Source organism: Saimiri boliviensis, assembly GCF_048565385.1.
Source record: "Saimiri boliviensis isolate mSaiBol1 chromosome 12 unlocalized genomic scaffold, mSaiBol1.pri SUPER_12_unloc_1, whole genome shotgun sequence".
In the NCBI taxonomy this organism is placed as follows: domain Eukaryota; kingdom Metazoa; phylum Chordata; class Mammalia; order Primates; family Cebidae; genus Saimiri; species Saimiri boliviensis.
In genome coordinates this window covers 48944-67073 of record NW_027412497.1, presented here as the reverse complement: position 1 = coordinate 67073, position 18130 = coordinate 48944, and the positions used below count along the sequence as shown (strand labels likewise).

Here is an 18130-nt window from a genome sequence, read left to right as displayed (position 1 = left end):
CGCGTACACCAAGGCGACGTATTTGGGATGGTTATAAAAACGGGGCCACTTGTGGGAGGGACTGGTGGACTTCCTGCTGCTCCCCGAGCCCGCTCCTCTTCCACTTGCCTCGGCCTAGAATGCTCACTCCCTCCTCTCTCCCTTCTCATCTCTTACCCAGACTTCAAGGCCTTCACTCCCTGGAAACTCTACTGAAATGGAGTGTCCATCATGGTATCATGCAAAGAGAATGTGGTTTGGAGTTAGAAAAACATGTGGGTTCAGGCCCAGCTCCACCACCCATGAGCTGTGTGGTGTTGGACAAGCTACATGACCTCTCGGAGCCTCAGTCCTGTATTTGTAAAATGAACCTCACAAGAGTGCTTTGAGAATTAAAGAGGTCATGGACACAAGGTACATAGCACAATGCCTGGCACACCGCATGCTCGGTGCACCGTGAGTTCCTTCCAGCTCCTTCCTAGACTTCCCATATGGTTTGTGGTACCCAGTTCTGCTGGGCCTGGTGGATTATTTGTCCATGCAAGGAGGTGTGCTCTCTACAACTAGACTCTGAGGTTCTGAAGGCGGGGCTATGCCATCTCTGCACAGTTCTCAGATAAAACAGTACTGAAACGTCACGGGGCCTAGGCTTGAATTCCAGCTCTGCCACAAAGTCTACATGACCATGGGCAGACATCCCAACACCTGCCAGAGCCACTGCTTCCTCAGCTGTAAAACGGGGATGACAAGAGTGGAGGAGAACCGTTGTGTCCGGCAGAGGACCACTGTGAGGCTCTAGAAAGGCGCACGGGGCCTGGTCTGGTTCCCTATGCAGAATTACAGCTCAGCAAATGCTGGAGATCATGATCATTATCCCTGCAGGGCCTGGCATGACAGGCAGAGGCCCTGGCACATCTTTTGAGAGAGAGGGAAGTCTATGTAATTAGATGCTTCGGTTCTCTGCTTTTGCATTTTGGGTAATGGAGATGATGGGTATGTAGCCAGACTCCAGGCAGGAGGCGAATGTTTACACTAGGGAGAGAAAGTTAGTAAGCGAGTGTGAGTGCCAGGTCCCAAATCAGCCGAAGGAACAAGAGTCCATTCTCCACACCTGGGAGTTCTTCCCGATGATTCATGAACAACATTCTCATGTTGCAAGTCCAGTGGGCGATTTTACCACCACTCCTCAAAGGAGCTTCCCCACGCTCATTAAAGCGGGCAGCTCAGTGGCTCAGAACTTGGTCAGCTTTGGAAGCATCATCCTCCCTGGGGGCAGCCCTGAGATAACCCAAACAAACTTTTTAATTAAAACAAGATGATTCCTGGGTCTCTTTCCACGAAAGTCAGGCTGCCTGGCCCTACAGCCTTTTAAGGCTTCACAAGCTCTACCTGGTGGTGGGAAGTGGGTGGAAGAAGCCCAACATCTTATCACTTAGATATTCCACTTCGAGAGTCAGGGAGCCCTCCTGGCTGAGATGCTGCCTAGATCCCAAGGGCAGGGCCTCTGCTATAGCCATCAGCCCTACCGTCAAGCATCTATCTTCATTTCAGACCACGATGAGGAATCTCTTCCTGTGAATCTGCCTTTCGGGTCTTTAGAGAACAAAGAATGTTTGTGTCCTGTACTTCCTCCTCTCTCCTCCTAACTTCACCACCAGCCCCAGTCACAGTTGGACAATTGCATGATACATACATTGGTGCATTCATTTATTTCCCAGGTGAAAGGTGCTGTGGCGACTTCTGCAGCTGCGTATGAAATACGCACACGCTTGCTTTTTTTTAATGGGGCAGTCGCCCATTGCAGCTCATGCTGTCTTGATGGTTCTTCCACCCTTTTGAAGTCTCCACCACATCTTTCGCCTACTGAGTGGGAAGTTCCATGCTGCCGGGTTCTTATTTTCTTAACACAGTGGAAATATTTGGCCTTTTCCATAATATTTAGCTCTCCTGGTACAATACATAGACAGCACTTTTTAATGTTGTGATTTCAAGGGACTGTTTATTTAATGGTGATCTCTAGATACCACACACTGCTGTGGGAGGCCAGCCCTGCAGACAGGCAGGGGGGCAAACAAGGGAGCCATCTAGAATACTGTGCTCCTAACCTACTCCTGGGAGACACGCAGGCATCCGATCTTCTCTTAAAGGGTGTAATTTATGATGCCTCTTTTAAGTTAAAGAGGCTCTCTGAGTTACTCCCTTAAGACCCCCCAACCCAGAAAGCAATAAAGGAGACTAAAATGAACGTTTGTGAGGGTAAGAAGGTAATGCCACTTTTAAAAGGAAAGATTTTGTTTGTTTTTTAAATAGGTCTGGTTCTAGCCTTTGAAGATGATGGATTAACATGTAATCCTGTGTCAACCACCCAGCAAGTATTTACTGAGCACCTGCTAAGTGTAAAGCTCCGTGAAGCAAGGCAGTGGAAGGACGGAGGGAGGCAGGCCCTGCAGGAAGGGGAAGAAAGACCGTGATGCCGCCTGTGCGGAGTTTATAATGTAATTGGAGAAATTAGACAAACACGTAATATATGCATAACACAGGACCGAAAGCTACGCTTAAGCCTTGCTGGGACAAGGCAAAGTAAAAGCAAGGACAAAAAAGGCAAGACTTCGGTTAATGATCCACTCCAGCAATGCACGACCTCATAGAGCAGTTAGGACTAATTATCCATTGAATGGCTCAGGCCAAAAGTCGGGTAGCATTAGGTGGGATTCTTTTTCCTGTAATTATCCCCGGCAAATAAGCCCAACTTATTTCCATTTGCAAGCAAGGCTACAGGCCCCAATTTAAACAGAGCTAAATCCCAAAACTGGCTTCTGTGATTGGGTGACATCGGGGAAGGGCTGCAGCTCCACTCCCACTGTGGGTAGACTCAGGTGAAGCAATACTTCTCAGGGGCCAATCCTGGAGCAATCCACAAGAATGGCCAGTGAGGCTTCCAGGCCCTCAGCAAAGAGAGGAAAACAAGATAAGAAAGGTTTATTTCAGATTAAGTCGAAAAACAAAGGAGGCTTAGTTTTGAAAAGCTGGCCGAGTTCTTAAGATAATGGAGGAAGGTTTTAGGTTTCTAGTCCTATTAGTGAGAACTGGGTAGGAAATTATAAAAAGAACTTTCGTTCCAGACAAGGGAGACAGGCCAGGAAGGAATGATGGGAAGAGATTAAAATTCACCATGTCTTCCAACGTAGGCTGAATCGGTCCTTAGGGAGAAGTGCCAACAGCCTGGAAGGTTTTCCGGGTACTACCAAGTATTGATGAGGATGTGGGCGGGATGGGAACCCCCATGCATACACACACTTCATTTGAGTAAATACTGCCATACTGCTTTATTACTCCTCCAGTAGCAATCCCACTCCTGGAGAAATCTTTGCGGAGGTTTTAAGGGCTGCAATATATAAGGATGTCTGCTGCTGTAATGCCTGCAGTAGGGGGTGTTGGAGGCAACTTCAGTGTCCATCAAGAGGGAGAACGAGTAAGTCAAGTGTGGTGGACGTGGGTATGGAATGCCATGCCGCAGTCAGAAGCAATATAGTAGAGGCATACAACCACTTAGATGGATCTCATAAATACAGTTTTGAGTAAAAAGGGAAATTGGCCAGGCGTGGTGGCTCACATCTGTAATCCCAGCACTTTGGGAGGCCAAGGCCAGCAGATCATGAGGTCAAGAGATCGAGATCATCCTCGCCAACATGGTGAAACCTTGTCTCTACTAAAAATACAAAAATTAGCTATGTGTGGTGGTGCACACCTGCAGTCCCAGCTACTCGGGAGGCTGAGGCAGGAGACTGGCTTGAACCCAGGAGGTGGAGGTTGCAGTGAGCTGAGATCACACCACTGCCTCGTGACAGAGCGAGACTGTGTCTCAAAAATAAATAAACTTAAAAAAAATTTTTTTAAAGGGAAATTACCAAACAAAATAGCATGATACCATGTATATAGATTATAAATTACACCAACAGCACACTGAGGACACTCAGGCTTAGGTTACCAGTTAGAGAGGATGGCTAAGGGGAAAAGGGAGAGGAGTAAGGATGAGGGCTAAAACAAAAAATAAAAATAAGTCAGGACAAGTGTTTGCAATGGTGAGAATATGCAATAAATTGAAAAATAGGATGAATTTCATTAGTTGGTCAGAAGAACCAGCACACCATCTACATTTTTAGGTGGGACAGCCACGACGCAAGGCAGGTGTGAAGTATCCTTCCGGTCTGCGTTTGCCTGCTTTTACTACAAACATATGTAACCATTCATTACACACTATTGTTTCGTGAATAATTTTTAATTTACATAAATGTATATTTGCATAAATCAGATTTACATAAATGGTATCGGAGATTATATTCCATTTCTTGCTTTTTCATTCAATATTGTTTTGGGGGTCTTTCCATGTTGACACTTATAGATCTTATTCACGTTAACTGTACAGAATTCCATCCGTGAATATCTCATCCCTTATTTATCCATCCCTTTTTTGTGGGTATTTGTACTGTTCCAAGTGGTAGCCATTAGGGCTATTCACTGAATATTCCAATTCTTTTCCTTCCCAGACACATGATAGAAGTGTGCTTCCTCAACAACCTGAAGTTGTGTGTGGCCAGGTGACTTCTTTGGCCTATGAAATGTGTCACTTTGGGACAGAAATAGTTTTTAAAAATGGAGGTATAACTCATATACTATGAAAGTCACCATTTTAAAGTAATTTGGCTGGGCAGGGTGGCTCATACCTGTAATCCCAGCATTTTGGAAAGCCAGTGTGGGAGGATTGCTTGAGCACAGGAATTCAAGACCAGCCTGGGCAACATCATGAGACTCAGTCTCTACAAAAATAAATTAAATTAATTAACTAATTAAATAAAGTAGGCAATTCGATGTTTTTTAGTATACTCATAGAATTACGCAACTAGTACATCACCACTATTTAATTCCAGAACATTTTCAACACCCCCAAAAGAAACCTCATGGCACTTAGTAGTTATTCCCCATTCCTCAATACTTCCAGACCCTGAAACAACTAACCTGTTTCTATGGATTTACCTGTTCTGAGTATTTCATATAAGTAGAATCATACAACTGTGGCCTTTTGTGTCTGACTTCTTTCACTTAACCTAATGTTTTCAAAGTCCACCCAGGTTGCAGGATCAATCAGCACTTCATTCCATTTTTATGGTAGAATTATATTCCATGGACAGAAGCATTTAATTGCCACGACCAGACACTGCTACACTCTCTCCCCATGCCCCAGGGACCGTGGAAGCACTCTCAGCCTTTGCCAGTCTCAGTCTCCAAGTGTCTACAATGAGCAGCAGCCTCTATGGACTCCAACGGACAGGGAGTATGAACAAGAAATAGAATCTGGGGACTGTTGTTCCTGTAACATAACCTATCCCATTCTGACTGATAGAGCAATTTTTTTCTCTTGCAAATAAAATCACTGCACATGTCTTCTCATGTGCATTTGGGAGATTTTCTCCATACCCTAGAATCTAAAGTATACACTTAAGTAGAACTACCAGGTCTCAATTTGAAGGTGAAGCTCCCCACAAGTCATGCCCCCTGTGATCTTGAGGACAGGTCTGACTGTGGGGCCGTGGGCTGCTCTCTTACCTGAGGGATGTCCTTATGGAGAGCAGAACCTGGCAGCCTCAGGGGCTTCCTGGGGGTGGCTCACTTTCAAATTACTAGATATTGCCAATTGTTTTCCAAAGGGGTTAAACCACTTAAACTTCTACTTAAGTACCAACAGTGCTTAAGTGTTTCCACTTCCCCATATTCTCACCAACACTTAGCATTATTAGACTTTTCATCCTGTACTTTCTGACAGCAAATCACAAAATCTCCTGAATAAAATTGCTAACTATGGCACTCAAGAATATAGAACATTCCAAATATCTGGTGGTTAACCAGGAAGCCCTTTATGTTATATCTTTTCCATCTGAACATTATTTTAGCCTGCTGCCCAGCCATAAATGGGAAAAAATGCAAAATAATACAATGTTCCTGAAGTGATTCCATAGGTATGAGGGATCCACAATTGTCTTCACTGTAAACATCACTCCTCATTTGATGGATATAGATACAGATGGTATAGAAGAATGAATTAAATGTAAACTGACCTATCTGACATAAATTCTAACCTCTCTTATTAAAGTCACTTCAATAATTTATCCTACAAAAATAGTAGCTCAAGTTCCCAAAGAGAGAGAGATATATATGTTTAGAGCAGCATTGTTTGGAGTGGAAAAAAAGACAATCTAAATATTCATTAATAGAGGAATGTTTTTTAAAAAATTACAATTCCTATCTACCTGAACTGCCTTAAAAGTGAGATGATAAATTTTCACATAGCTTGAAATCATTTTTTTTTTTTTTTTTTGACATGGAGTTTCACTCTTGTTACCCAGGCTGGAGTGCAATGGCGCGATCTCGGCTCACCGCAACCTCCACCTCCTGGGTTCAGGCAATTCTCCTGCCTCAGCCTCCTGAGTAGCTGGGATTACAGGCACGCGCCACCATGCCCAGCTAATGTTTTTGTATTTTTAGTAGAGACGGGGTTTCACCATGTTGACCAGGATGGTCTCGATCTCATGACCTCGTGATCCACCCGCCTCAGCCTCCCAAAGTGCTGGGATTACAGGCTTGAGCCACCGCGCTCGGCCTTGAAATCATTTCAGTTGGGATTTTGTTACTTGCAACTGAACGCCTCCTAACAATTCACTTGTTTTGCACTGGACCTGCTTTGCTAGAGGAAAAGCAAACACAGCTGGACTCTGTGTGTGGAACACTTGGCCGCTTACCTATCAGCTGCCACTAAGACACAAGTTCTATGACCCTGTGGGTTAATTTTGTTTTTTTCTTGTTTTGTTTTGAGATGAAGTCTCGCTCTGTCACAAGGCTGGAGTGCAGTGACGCCACCTCCACCACCTCCCGGGTTCAAGCAATTCTCCTGCCTCAGCCTCCCAAGTAGCTGGGACTACAGGTGCACACCACCATTCCCAGCTAATTTTTGTATTTTTAGTAGAGACGGGGTGTCACCATGTTGGCCAGGATGGTCTCGATCTCTTGATCTCGTGATCTTCCTGCCTTGGCCTCCCAAAGTGCTGGGATGACAGGCGTGAGCCACCGCGCCTGGTCATGACCCTGTGTTTTTAAGGAAGAACGTGACCAGGAACCCAGCAACTTTCACCAGAACTGGGTAAGGGGGTTGGGGAGTTAGTCAACATTAAAAACAAATAAAGATGCTTTTTTGTCTCTCTCTTCCCACCCCCTCCCGGAAAGAAAGTCCCTGGGGGACATAGCAGCAAAGGCTCTGCCCAGTTTCCGCCCCTCCTCCAGATCTCTCACCAGGCCAGAGGAAGTCATGGGAATAACTGCAGGAGAGTCCGACACTTCCTGAAAGACCCAGCTCTGGCCAGCTTTAAGGAGCTGGGGCAGGGGAGAAAATCCACACTCTCTGCAAGGTGACAGGAGGAAGCACTCTCATGGAACCTGAACTCAGGAGCAGAAGCCAGCCCTGTAAGGGCCAAGGGGAGTGGCTGTGTCCAGGACCCCTCGCCACACGGAAGGAATCCAGCTCACCCCACAAGCCAAGGAAGGAGCTGACGGTAGATGAGAACGTTATACTGGTGAAGGAAGCCAGTCACAAGAGACCACCAGAGACTCCATGATATGAAATGTCCAGAACAGGCCAGATCACAGGGACAGAAAGCAGTTTCATAGCTGCTTAGGGTGGTGGTCACAGGGGACGGCTAAAGGGTACAGGGTTTCTTTGGGGCTCATGAAAATGTTCTAAAATTGACTGTGGGGGCTGCACAACTCTGAATATACTAAAAACTCCTGAATCATACTCTTGAAGTGAGTTGGTTGTATGGTATGGAAATTGTATCTCAATAAAGCTGTTCCAAAAAGGGAGGGAAGTCAACTGCATGGGATGGGCCACCACTCAGGGAGGAGAGTGGGGGTGCCACGTGCCTACTCTTTCCAGTGTTTTTACCATTAATATTGCGTTTATGCCAGCCACCAACTCTAGGAGTTTGTGCTACATTATCCTCATTTTAAAGACGAAGAAACTGAGGCCCAGGCAGGTTAAGCAGTTTGCTGAAAGTCACATGGCTGGTGGTGAACTCCTACTCTCTCCAGCAGCCCTGCAGCCCGTAATCACTACATAGCCACCACATCCTAACCTAAGTCAGTAGACGGCTGAATCAACATGCAAGTTGATGCCGTATTAGGCTGACACTTATCTTAATAGTTCTGGGCCTGGGAATTTATTGTAGGGTAATTTTTCAACATTTGTGCTGCTCGGGCTGCCTTGAGTGAGTCCACCTGCCTCCCAGAGTTCACCTTAGCTGATGTAGGGGCAACAGGTGGGGCGGAGGTGGCCCTTTAAGGTTCTTTGAGACACTGGCAGAAGCTGTCTGCTTTCAAGCAGTTGTTTGGAGTCACAAGCTGGCTAGGTACCAGGAAGCCCTCTCCCAGCAGCTCTGGGAACCAATATGAAAGTCCCAGGCCGGGAGTGAATCCCAAATGCCCCATGCAGAGTCTGGGATTGCAGCTTCCGTGGGATTTCCCACTGTTCTGACGTGAGCTCGCAGGGGTGGGAGCAGCCAGGCAACCCCAGTGGCCCCAGTGCCTCTGTCTGCCAAGAACTCACACTGACGAAACTGTCCACCCGCGATCCCTTCCAGGAATCCAGACTGGGAAGGTCTGTTTTTCTGCCATTCTCTTATCCGAAGTGAAATCGCTTAGCAATGGACGGATCTGCCTCGCCCATCCTCACACACCTGGACACGTAAGCTTCGCACAGTGGAGAAATCAGACCGCGCAAACAAACAGGTTGACAGATGGTCACAGGGCACGAAAGCTAGACGTAAAATTCCTTACCCAGCTAGAATTTTCTACAGGCTCTTCTCCTGGAGGCCCAGGGGGAGAACTCCAGGATGTCCTGGGCTTTTGCTCCTCCCTCACGCCTTCCCTGATTTTCCACAGTCTCCCTTGCAGCTCTGCCCTCCTCTGGGTCACAACAACCTTTCCCTGAAGCAGGTCCTCACAGCACGCCTGCACTGCTCTATCGTCCATACAGCCAGGCCTCAGTACCTTCTGCTCCCTACGCTTCCTCCTTGGCCTTCACTGAAGCCTGCCCTGGGTGGAGAGGGAGGCCCCTTTCGGCATGGACAAAGGCTTGGCAGAATCTCACCAAGCTCCCCCTTCACTGGATGAGGAACCAGTAAAGGGTGGAGTAAAGGTTGGTCAAATCCCGGGTCCACTTCTTCCTAGTTGTGCTACCTTGAATGAGTGACTCAGCCTTTCTGATTCTAAGTCCTCTTATCTATAAAGGAAAGAAACAGTCTTTTTTGAGAACATGAAATGAGGTCTGTGGAAACCTGCCTGGCACCAAAGAGGCAGAGGAAAAGATCAAAGGTGGTTATTGTCAGTATATGCGAGGATTTATGAGAACCTTTTATACCAAAATCTAAGTATTCTTGGACCTCTTAGCCTGACCATAGGGAGCTCTCAAGGATAAAACATTGTCCCAGGAATATGCCTGCTGGACAGTGATGCAGCAGCTTTTATTACACACACACATAGTCCCCAGCGCACACATGTACACACACTCTGCACTCATCTACACACCGACATGTCTATATACACACAACCCATCCCAACACACACATTCCACACTCAAACCCACACACAGACACGCCCACAAACACATCCCTAACACACACATTCCACACTCAAACCCACACAGACACATCCACACACACACAACACATCCCCAACACACACATTCCACACTCAAACCCACACAGACACATCCACACACAAACACATCCCCAATACACACATTCCACACACAGACATGTCCACACACACAACACATCCCCAACACACACATTCCACATTCAAACCCAGACAGACACATCCACACACACAACACATCCCCAACACACATTCCACACTCAAACCCACACACGGACATATCTATACACATAAAACATTCCCCGGCCGGGCGCGGTGGCTCAAGCCTGTAATCCCAGCACTTTGGGAGGCCGAGGCGGGTGGATCACGAGGTCAAGAGATCGAGACCATCCTGGTCAACATGGTGAAACCCCATCTCTACTAAAAATATAAAAAATTAGCTGGGCATGGTGGCGTGTGCCTGTAATCCCAGCTACTCAGGAGGCTGAGGCAGGAGAATTGCCTGAACCCAGGAGGCGGAGGTTGCGGTGAGCCGAGATCACGCCATTGCACTCCAGCCTGGGTAACAAGAGCGAAACTCCGTCTCAAAAAAAAAAAAAAAAAAAAAAAAAACATTCCCCAACACACAGGGGCACACACACTTCACTCTCACAGAGATGTACACACACACACACACACACACACACCCCTTCTTCTTTTCTCCCTTGTTTTCTTAAAGATGCTCTCCCCATCTCTAAGGATATGCTAGCATTGCCACAATTTCAAACACCGTCACAAGAAGCTTTCATGTTCATTCTGTCCAATGCTCTGCCAACTAGCCAGATTTTACCGAGGGAATTTTATTACAAACAAGCAGTGTCCTGCTCATGTATGTCACCTAGCACCTGGGCACAGCAGCCGGCAGTCCCTCTCCGTCTCCTTACACACCTCCTGATGCTGCTCCTCCCAGCCTGACGAGGCATGGATGAAGATATCAGATTTCTATTAGCCCTAAGTCTCTTGTTTGTTTCTTTCCTGAGGCAAGTCCACGTAAGGCTCAGTTCCCTTGTTTCCAAGGCTCGCCCGCCACGTTGGTACTGACTGAGCCCTTCCCCGGTGGGCCCCTAGAAGCTATTGTACTTATCAAATATTCTTCAGCCCTCTATTCTTTTACCCACTCTGGAAAAGTGCCCTCTTACCAGCAAGAAGACCTCACCAAAGACGTTTCTTGTCTGACTCCTCTGTAACAAGAAACCCATAAACCTCCAGACACGCAGCCTGGTATAGGGACCTGGGAGTCCCAGACAGAGGTTTCCAGTCCTGGCTCCACCACTTGCTAGCAGGAGAAGTTTGCTATCCTAGTAGGGTTCCTCCTGAAGCCGACCCTAAGACAAGGTCTTGGATCCGGGCTGATAACTCCCATTCCCCACCACTTAAGGATGGGTTCCAGGGATGACAATTCGCCCCCATCTCAGGTTCACCCACTTGGGCAGAGGATGCTTCCCTGGGGCCATGGCGAAGGAGGGAGCGCTCACACAGAGAGGTGAGGTGGGGAGCTGTGAGTGTGCTGAATGCCACAGCGGGGGCACTGCAGGTGGACCCAGGTGAGCCCAGGGGACACGGGGCGGGGCCTCAACAGGGCCCACCATACTTCCCGGAGTCACGGGCCCTCTCTGAGTCTTTCCTTGGCTGTGAAACAGGCAGGAGACCTGTAGCACTTCCCAGCAGCACCCCTCAGAGAAGGCACAGATGTGAGGAGCTCTGCAAACTAGGACACAGACGGCACCTGCGGAAGACACCGTCGCCCTCCGCATGCACAGCCCCGCACAACTCAGGGCTGCTCTCGAGAGGAGAATGCGGGAAAGAGTGGGGGCGCACTGAGCTGCCTCCTGGCACCCGCGCCAAACCTCACAGCTGTTTGAATGGCCACCATGAAGGAGAGTGACTCCCGGATGCTTCATGCTCTCTCTGATTCTGCAGCCAGCCTACAGGGGAGGCATGGACATGGTTAGCCGCGGAACCTGAGCCCCCAGAATGACGGACTTGCTCACAGACACTCAGCTAGGAAATCCCCTGCTGGCCTGAATCTTTATACTAGCCCTTCCTTTAGAACATGCCACAGGCTCCATCCGAGACACCTCCGTCACAAACACCATGTGGCCCTTTCAAGGGCTCTAAATATATATCTGTCAGCCCCCAGAGGCTCTAGGCTGATGGGAAGCAGACTCACCTGCGGTGTGGGTGCAAATCACAGCAGGAACACAGAGCACTAACTCCGCACCAGGCGCCTTAGCAGGGCTTTCGCCATCAATGACATTTAATCCTCCCAACGACCCTATGGGGAAGGTACTATTATCCTCATATTCCGGAATAGGAAATCCAAGCACTGAGGGGGCAAGTGACTTGCCCAAGGCCACACAGCAATAAATGGCACAGCTGAAATCTGAACTCAGGCAGTCTGGTTTCAGAACCCCCACTCTGAACTACTTTGCTGCTTTCCTCTCTAAGGTTCAGACCATTCTCTTCACTTATCAGAAGGCAGCACCCCAAATGTTGGGAATGGAGCTACCACTGCCCTCTCTCCTTGGGCAAGGATTGACAAAGGCCAGGGAGGCAAAACAGCATGGCCAGCCACCTCTCCTACAGGATTGGGCTCCTGGAAAGACCGAGTAACAGTCAGTCCTAAGGGGTGGGGGTGGTATTTGCTAGGAATGGCACCCGGCACTGCAGCCAACACAATCTGGGCCAAAGACTTTATTTTTTTCTTTTTGAGAATGAAGATTTTTCCATTTGGCTGCTCTAATGGGGGTTCCCAGTACAATCTTTCCAAAATAGAGGGGGAAAGCCAAAGACAGAGTTTCCCAGAGTATGGAGCCAGGGAGAGGTGAGCTGGCCCCAGCTGCAGCCCACACGGAGGGTTCCAGAACGCCGACACACATACAGATCTAGAAGAACGTCTTGGGGCCTGCACATCAGCACAGATAAATGGTCAGCCCCGCGTGGGATCTGCTCGCCAGCTCGGAAGGTGGCCCTTGGCCGTGGACGTAGTTCCATTTCTTACATTACATCAGCAGAACCACTACCAAGTAGAACAGAAATCCCAACTCTCTTCACGCCTCCATCCTCCTTCATCACCAGCTGCACCAGCACCCGAAACCCTGAAGTGCAAGTTCTAACCACAGGTTTGACTCGAGGCCGAGCAAATTAGCTCAGCAGTACTGACCCAAAAGTCAGGTTAGGTGAACAGGAGTTGTGTCCGCTCTGGACAAGCACACGCGAAGCATTCTTTGGGGGATGCTCCGCCTTCACTGACAGGGAGAGCATATGCTGTTCCAGTCACTGAGCTCTTGCTCTGTGCCTGGCAGTGTTTTCAGTGTTTTACGTTAATTAACCCATGCCATCCTCATCACCACCCTGAGAGATGCTTTTATTATCAACGTTTTACAAAAGAGAAAACTGAAGTACAGAGAGCCACAGCCCCTCCCCCAAGGCCACGCAGCCCCTCCTCTAAGGCCACACAGTCCCTCCCCCAAGGCCATGCCGCCCCTCCCCAAAGGCCACACAGCCCCTCCCACAAGGTCACGCAGCCCCTGAGTGGCAAGGCTGGGATTCCCATCAGGCTGTCGGCTCCCTCCAGGTAATCTTCACAACATCCTGTGATACAAATACTAACAGTTGCCCTTACAGGGAAGGAAATTGAGGCTCAGCATTAAACCACCTCCCCAAAGTCACCAGCTAAGCAGCAGAACCAGGGGGCAAACGGATGTCAGACTCTGGAGCCCGAGTTTGCAACCATCATGCACACATGCCTCACTACAGGGCTGGAGGGGACAGTGCCAGTGGGCAACCACCAGTCCTGGGAGAGGGCATACCAGGGCACACCAGCTGGTCAGCAGGGCAGGCTCCGTAGGGCAAAGCTAAAGGGCCCCAATGCCCTGTGCCATCAAACCCAAAAGGGCAAGGCCAGGCAAGAGCCCGGGGCTGCTGACAGACTGGCAGAGGCAGAGATGATGGCGTCAACAACAGCTGCTGTTTATTTTGGGGCCAGGGAAGAGGGAAGGACTGGTTAGGATCCATCTCCTTCCAACAATAAACTGAACGGGGCAGGGTGGAGAGGTTGCCCCCGCTTCCAGCTAAAGCAACAGCCTGGCCACCTGTTAGGTTTCACTGAGTGGAATGGTCAAGGTGTCAAAAACATCTTGCCAGACACCCTAATCTAGCTCCCACCAACAAACACATCGCCACCCCGGCCCCGCCCCCTTCCCAGGCCCTTGTGCTGCCCTTGTAAATGGCCCAGGAAGGCAGCCACAGACACCAAGCCCACCCCCTGCAGTGTCGGGTTCCGGAAACAAATGGTTTTTCCTGTCTGGGAGAAGGAAGAGAAACTGCTCATACTGGCCGCCCATGGCTTTTGTTCCCTTACTCCGAAGCTTGTTAACACCTAATGACAAGTGTCCTGCACATAAGGTCTAGAGGCAGCCACCCTGGGCTGCAGTAAGGCTGGCTGGCGGGATTCCCCGGAAGGCCAGGAATCAAGAGGTTTCCCGAAGGACTCTGGAGTCCCACCGCCTGGCTCTGAACCCCGCTCTGCCCCTTCCTAGCTTGTGACGACTGGCAAATGCATCTCTCTCCGCCTCTGTCCTCTCCGAGTAAAGGAAGGACCATAATAGTGCTTTTCTCATAGTCTGTTGCAAGGATTAAACGAGTGAGGTGCTTACCATTCGTGCTGCTGTTATGGTTGTTATTGTTATGTAGCCTTGGAGTTTCCGTCTCAATGTGAACAAAGGAAGACAGTTTCCCTGGACGTTACACACAGCGTTTAGGCTCCCAGGTTAGCCTACGCTGTAGGTGAACTAGAGATTTCTGGTTGTCAGGGATACAACTCTATCTACTCTGAGGATGAGAAAAGTTTCGGTGAGCTGACTTGAGAATCTGAACACCATTTACAATATAATGCTGATAGGAACATGTGTTTTGAGTTTCTAACAATCACTTCAGCAACTGTAAGTTAGAAGCTTTGGTAAAAATTAGGAGTGGGGCGGGGGAAGAAGGGGCTTTAGTAGAATGAAGCTTTTGTCCAGGGATTTATCACACTGATCAAGGACACAGCATAATCCAGACCCTCTGCCAGCATGAGGAGGGGTGTTAAAGATGAAAGGATGTGGTGGTCGCTGGTTTTGCAAGGATTCACTCTCCAACCCTTCTCCTGGCTCCCAGCTGGAGGACTGCTTTTAACAGTGTCTTGCACACAGTAGGCACAAAACTAACATTCAGCTGGTGAAACTTCCTGGTGTGTACCCTGCCTTTGGGGCCCTGGAGTTCCTACCCATGACACTGCTGATGGAGACTGTGTTTCCCCAGAAGGGCTCTTTTAGGGCATCAGGGTCAAGCCCCAAGCAGTCCTTGAAGCCACTTCTCTGGCAGTGTTTTGGCCAGCTTCAGTCTCCAATAGGTCATCATGAGGCCTCACTGCTGAGCAGAGGGTTACAAAGCTCGACGTGGCCCTTTTCCCTATCTGACCCCACGGCCTGCTGTTCTCTCCTCCATTCAGGACACACCAGCCACCCCAGTGCCTTAGCACCCGCTGTCCCCTCTCCCTCAACCACCTTCCCCCGATAGCCTCAGGGCTCACTTCCTGGCCTCCCTCAAGTCTTACTCAAAAGCCACCTCTACAGTGGTGCTGACCCTGGCCACCCTCTACAAAATAGCACCATCGCCAGCACGCCTGTCTCCCTCACCTGGCTTCGGTACTCCCTGTGCCATTCATCCCCGTCTCACACACTATGTATTGGCCCTATTTTTGTTTATTTTATTGGATTCTTATTTGAGACGGAGTTTCGCTCTCGTTACCCAGGCTGGAGTGCAATGGCGTGATCTCGGCTCACCGCAACCTCCGCCTCCTGGGTTCAGGCAATTCTCCTGCCTCAGCCTCCTGAGCAGCTGGGATTACAGGCACGCGCCACCATGCCCAGCTAATTTTTTTGTATTTTTAGTAGAGACGGGGTTTCACCATGTTGACCAGGATGGTCTTGATCTCTTGACCTCGTGATCCACCTGCCTCGGCCTCCCAAAGTGCTGGGATTACAGGCTTGAGCCACCGCGCCCGGCTGTATTCTTATTTTTAAATGATATATTATAGTTATACATATTTTGGGGGCACATGTGATATTTGGATACCTGTGCAGTAATTTTCAGGGCCGCTGCGATTCCCCATTACCTCACTTATCTTTTATTTGTATTTGGGAACATTCTAATTCTTCTCTTCTAGCTATTGTGAAATATGCAATAAATTATTGTTAACCACAATTTCCTTACTCTACTATCAAATACTAGCACATATTCTTTCCACCCAACTGTATTTTTGGACCCATTCATCAGCCTCTCTTTACCCCTCCCACCTGGCCTCGGGTGGCTGCCACTCTACTCTTGCCTACCTCTGTGAGACTTACTTTTTTTAGCTCTCACCTATGAGTGAGGACAGCAGTATTTGTCTTTCCGTACCTGGCTTATTTCACTTAATATAGTGACCTCGTCCTTCCATGTTGCTGCAAATGACAGGGTGCTGTTCATTTGTTTACTGTTTTCTTTCCCTCGCCAGAATGTAAGCTGTAAAAGGGCAGGGATTTTTATCTGTTGTGTTCCCAGCGCTTGACACATCTTAAGCCTTCAAATATTGACTGAATGAGTCACTGATCGAATGAATATGAGTAAGTATCAGTTTGCCAAAGGCTGAACAATCCAAGATCATTCTTGGTAAGTGTTAAATGAGAGGTAAAACAATAAACATTATAAAAACTCAGGCCAGGCGCAGTGGCTCATGCCTGTAATCCCAGCACTTTGGGAGGCAGAGGCAGGCGGATCATGATGTCAGGAGTTTAAGACCAGCCTGGTCAACATAGTGAAACCCCGTCTCTATCAAAAATACAAAAATTAGCTGGGCGTGGTGGCGCATGCTTGTAGTCTCAGCTAGTTGGAAGGCTGAGGCAGGAGAATCGCTTGAACCCGGGAGGTGGAAGTTGAAGTGAACCAAGATCATGCCACGGCACTCCAGCCTGGGCAACAGAGCAAAACTCTGTGCCCCCCAGCTCCAAAAAAAAATTCATAGACTGGAAATATTATTTTAAGATGAGAGGTCAGGTAAGCTTCCAGGAGATGGCAGAAACCGAGCAAAATCAAGAAGGATGATAACAATGGTGATGGCAACAGTGCCACTTATAGAACAGTTATCATATGAGTAACAACCATGTGAGTTAGGTGTAGTAATAGTAGTATTATACCCATTTTACTGATTAGGAAACTGAGGCCCATGGAGGTGAAGGAACTTGGCCAAGTGAAACAAGCTAATGAGTGGCAGCGCTGTGATTCGCAGCCAGCTTCAGAGTCAGAGCCCATGCAATGGAGGCTGCCAATGCTCTGTCCCCTTCCTCTTGCCCTCAACTTCCAACTGCTGGCACCCAAGTCCCTATCTGGTTTCCAGAGCCTGGTTTTGCCTAAGCAATCATGGGGCTGAAAATACCAGGAAATTAAACTCCTCTGTGCTCCTGACCAATGCCATGCTATCCACCATCCCCAAGAGGAGGATGTAGAGACCCTGGCAGCTGAACCCTCTGAAGGCCCAGGCCTTCAAAAGTGGCCCTGGGCAAGAGTTCAAGGGGAATAAAAATCTGCACCTGCAAATAGAGGTTGGACCTTGCCACAGATCTGTTCTCATAGCAAGCTTGTTATCATATCCTAACATCCGGTCCAACCACATCATGTATTCAGGGAGGGGCTCAGAGGGAAGGTCACATGGGCAGGTGACCTGGGGTTTAATCCAGCCCCTTGGAGTTTTGTCCAGGACCTATGTGATGAGCTCCCTAGCTCCCCATGCCCTAGGGAAGCTGTCAGACAAAGGCACCTGCAGCCACAGGCTTTGTTCCTGAAGAGATCTGGGATGCAACCCTAGCTCCCACCATTGCTGCCAGTGATGGGACAAGATGCTGCACCTCCCTGAGCCTCAGTTTCTTCCCCTATAAAACATAGACGATGACCAGGGTTTGCTGTGGGGATTTAATGAGACAAGTGCCTGCATCTAAAATGGACTCCACCCATACATTCTCCGACCTGACATCCTACTTCCCCTGCCTGGGAGCTGCCATGTTCAGAAATAACTAAAAAAAATGAGGCTGCCTTCTTCAAGTTGCCAATGACTGATGACTAAGGTCAATAATTAATCCCAGCTTGAGAACAAAGTGCAGACATTGTTTTATTACAGACCTAATTCTGCAAGAGAAGCATCAGTTTGCCAGCCCACTGGGGCTCCGACCAGCAGAAATCCCTGGGCTGCCACCTCTGGGAATCTCACACTCATCAAGAAGTGATTCTATCCCTTCTGGGTGCCAGGCACTGTGCTGAGGGCTCAATTAATCTGTTCCGGCCCAGGAGGCAGAATTCAGGACAGAGTTTCACCCTCTCAGAGCTCCACTGCCAGCCC

General features: G+C 48.7%; 1 protein-coding gene across 5 annotated transcripts in view; it reads right to left on the bottom strand.

The window, feature by feature from the left end:
• Positions 1 to 18130, bottom strand: part of LOC141579866 (SH3 and PX domain-containing protein 2A-like) — a 267812-nt gene that overhangs the window by 237519 nt on the left and 12163 nt on the right. For 3 of the 5 annotated variants that reach the window (XM_074392497.1, XM_074392495.1, XM_074392496.1), the window contains exon 2: positions 4704 to 4796. The exons of the other annotated variants lie outside the window; for them this stretch is intronic. In XM_074392497.1, the coding sequence (XP_074248598.1) occupies positions 4704 to 4796 (93 nt within the window). The remainder of the gene's footprint in view (positions 1 to 4703; positions 4797 to 18130) is intronic. 5 annotated transcript variants of the gene reach the window in all.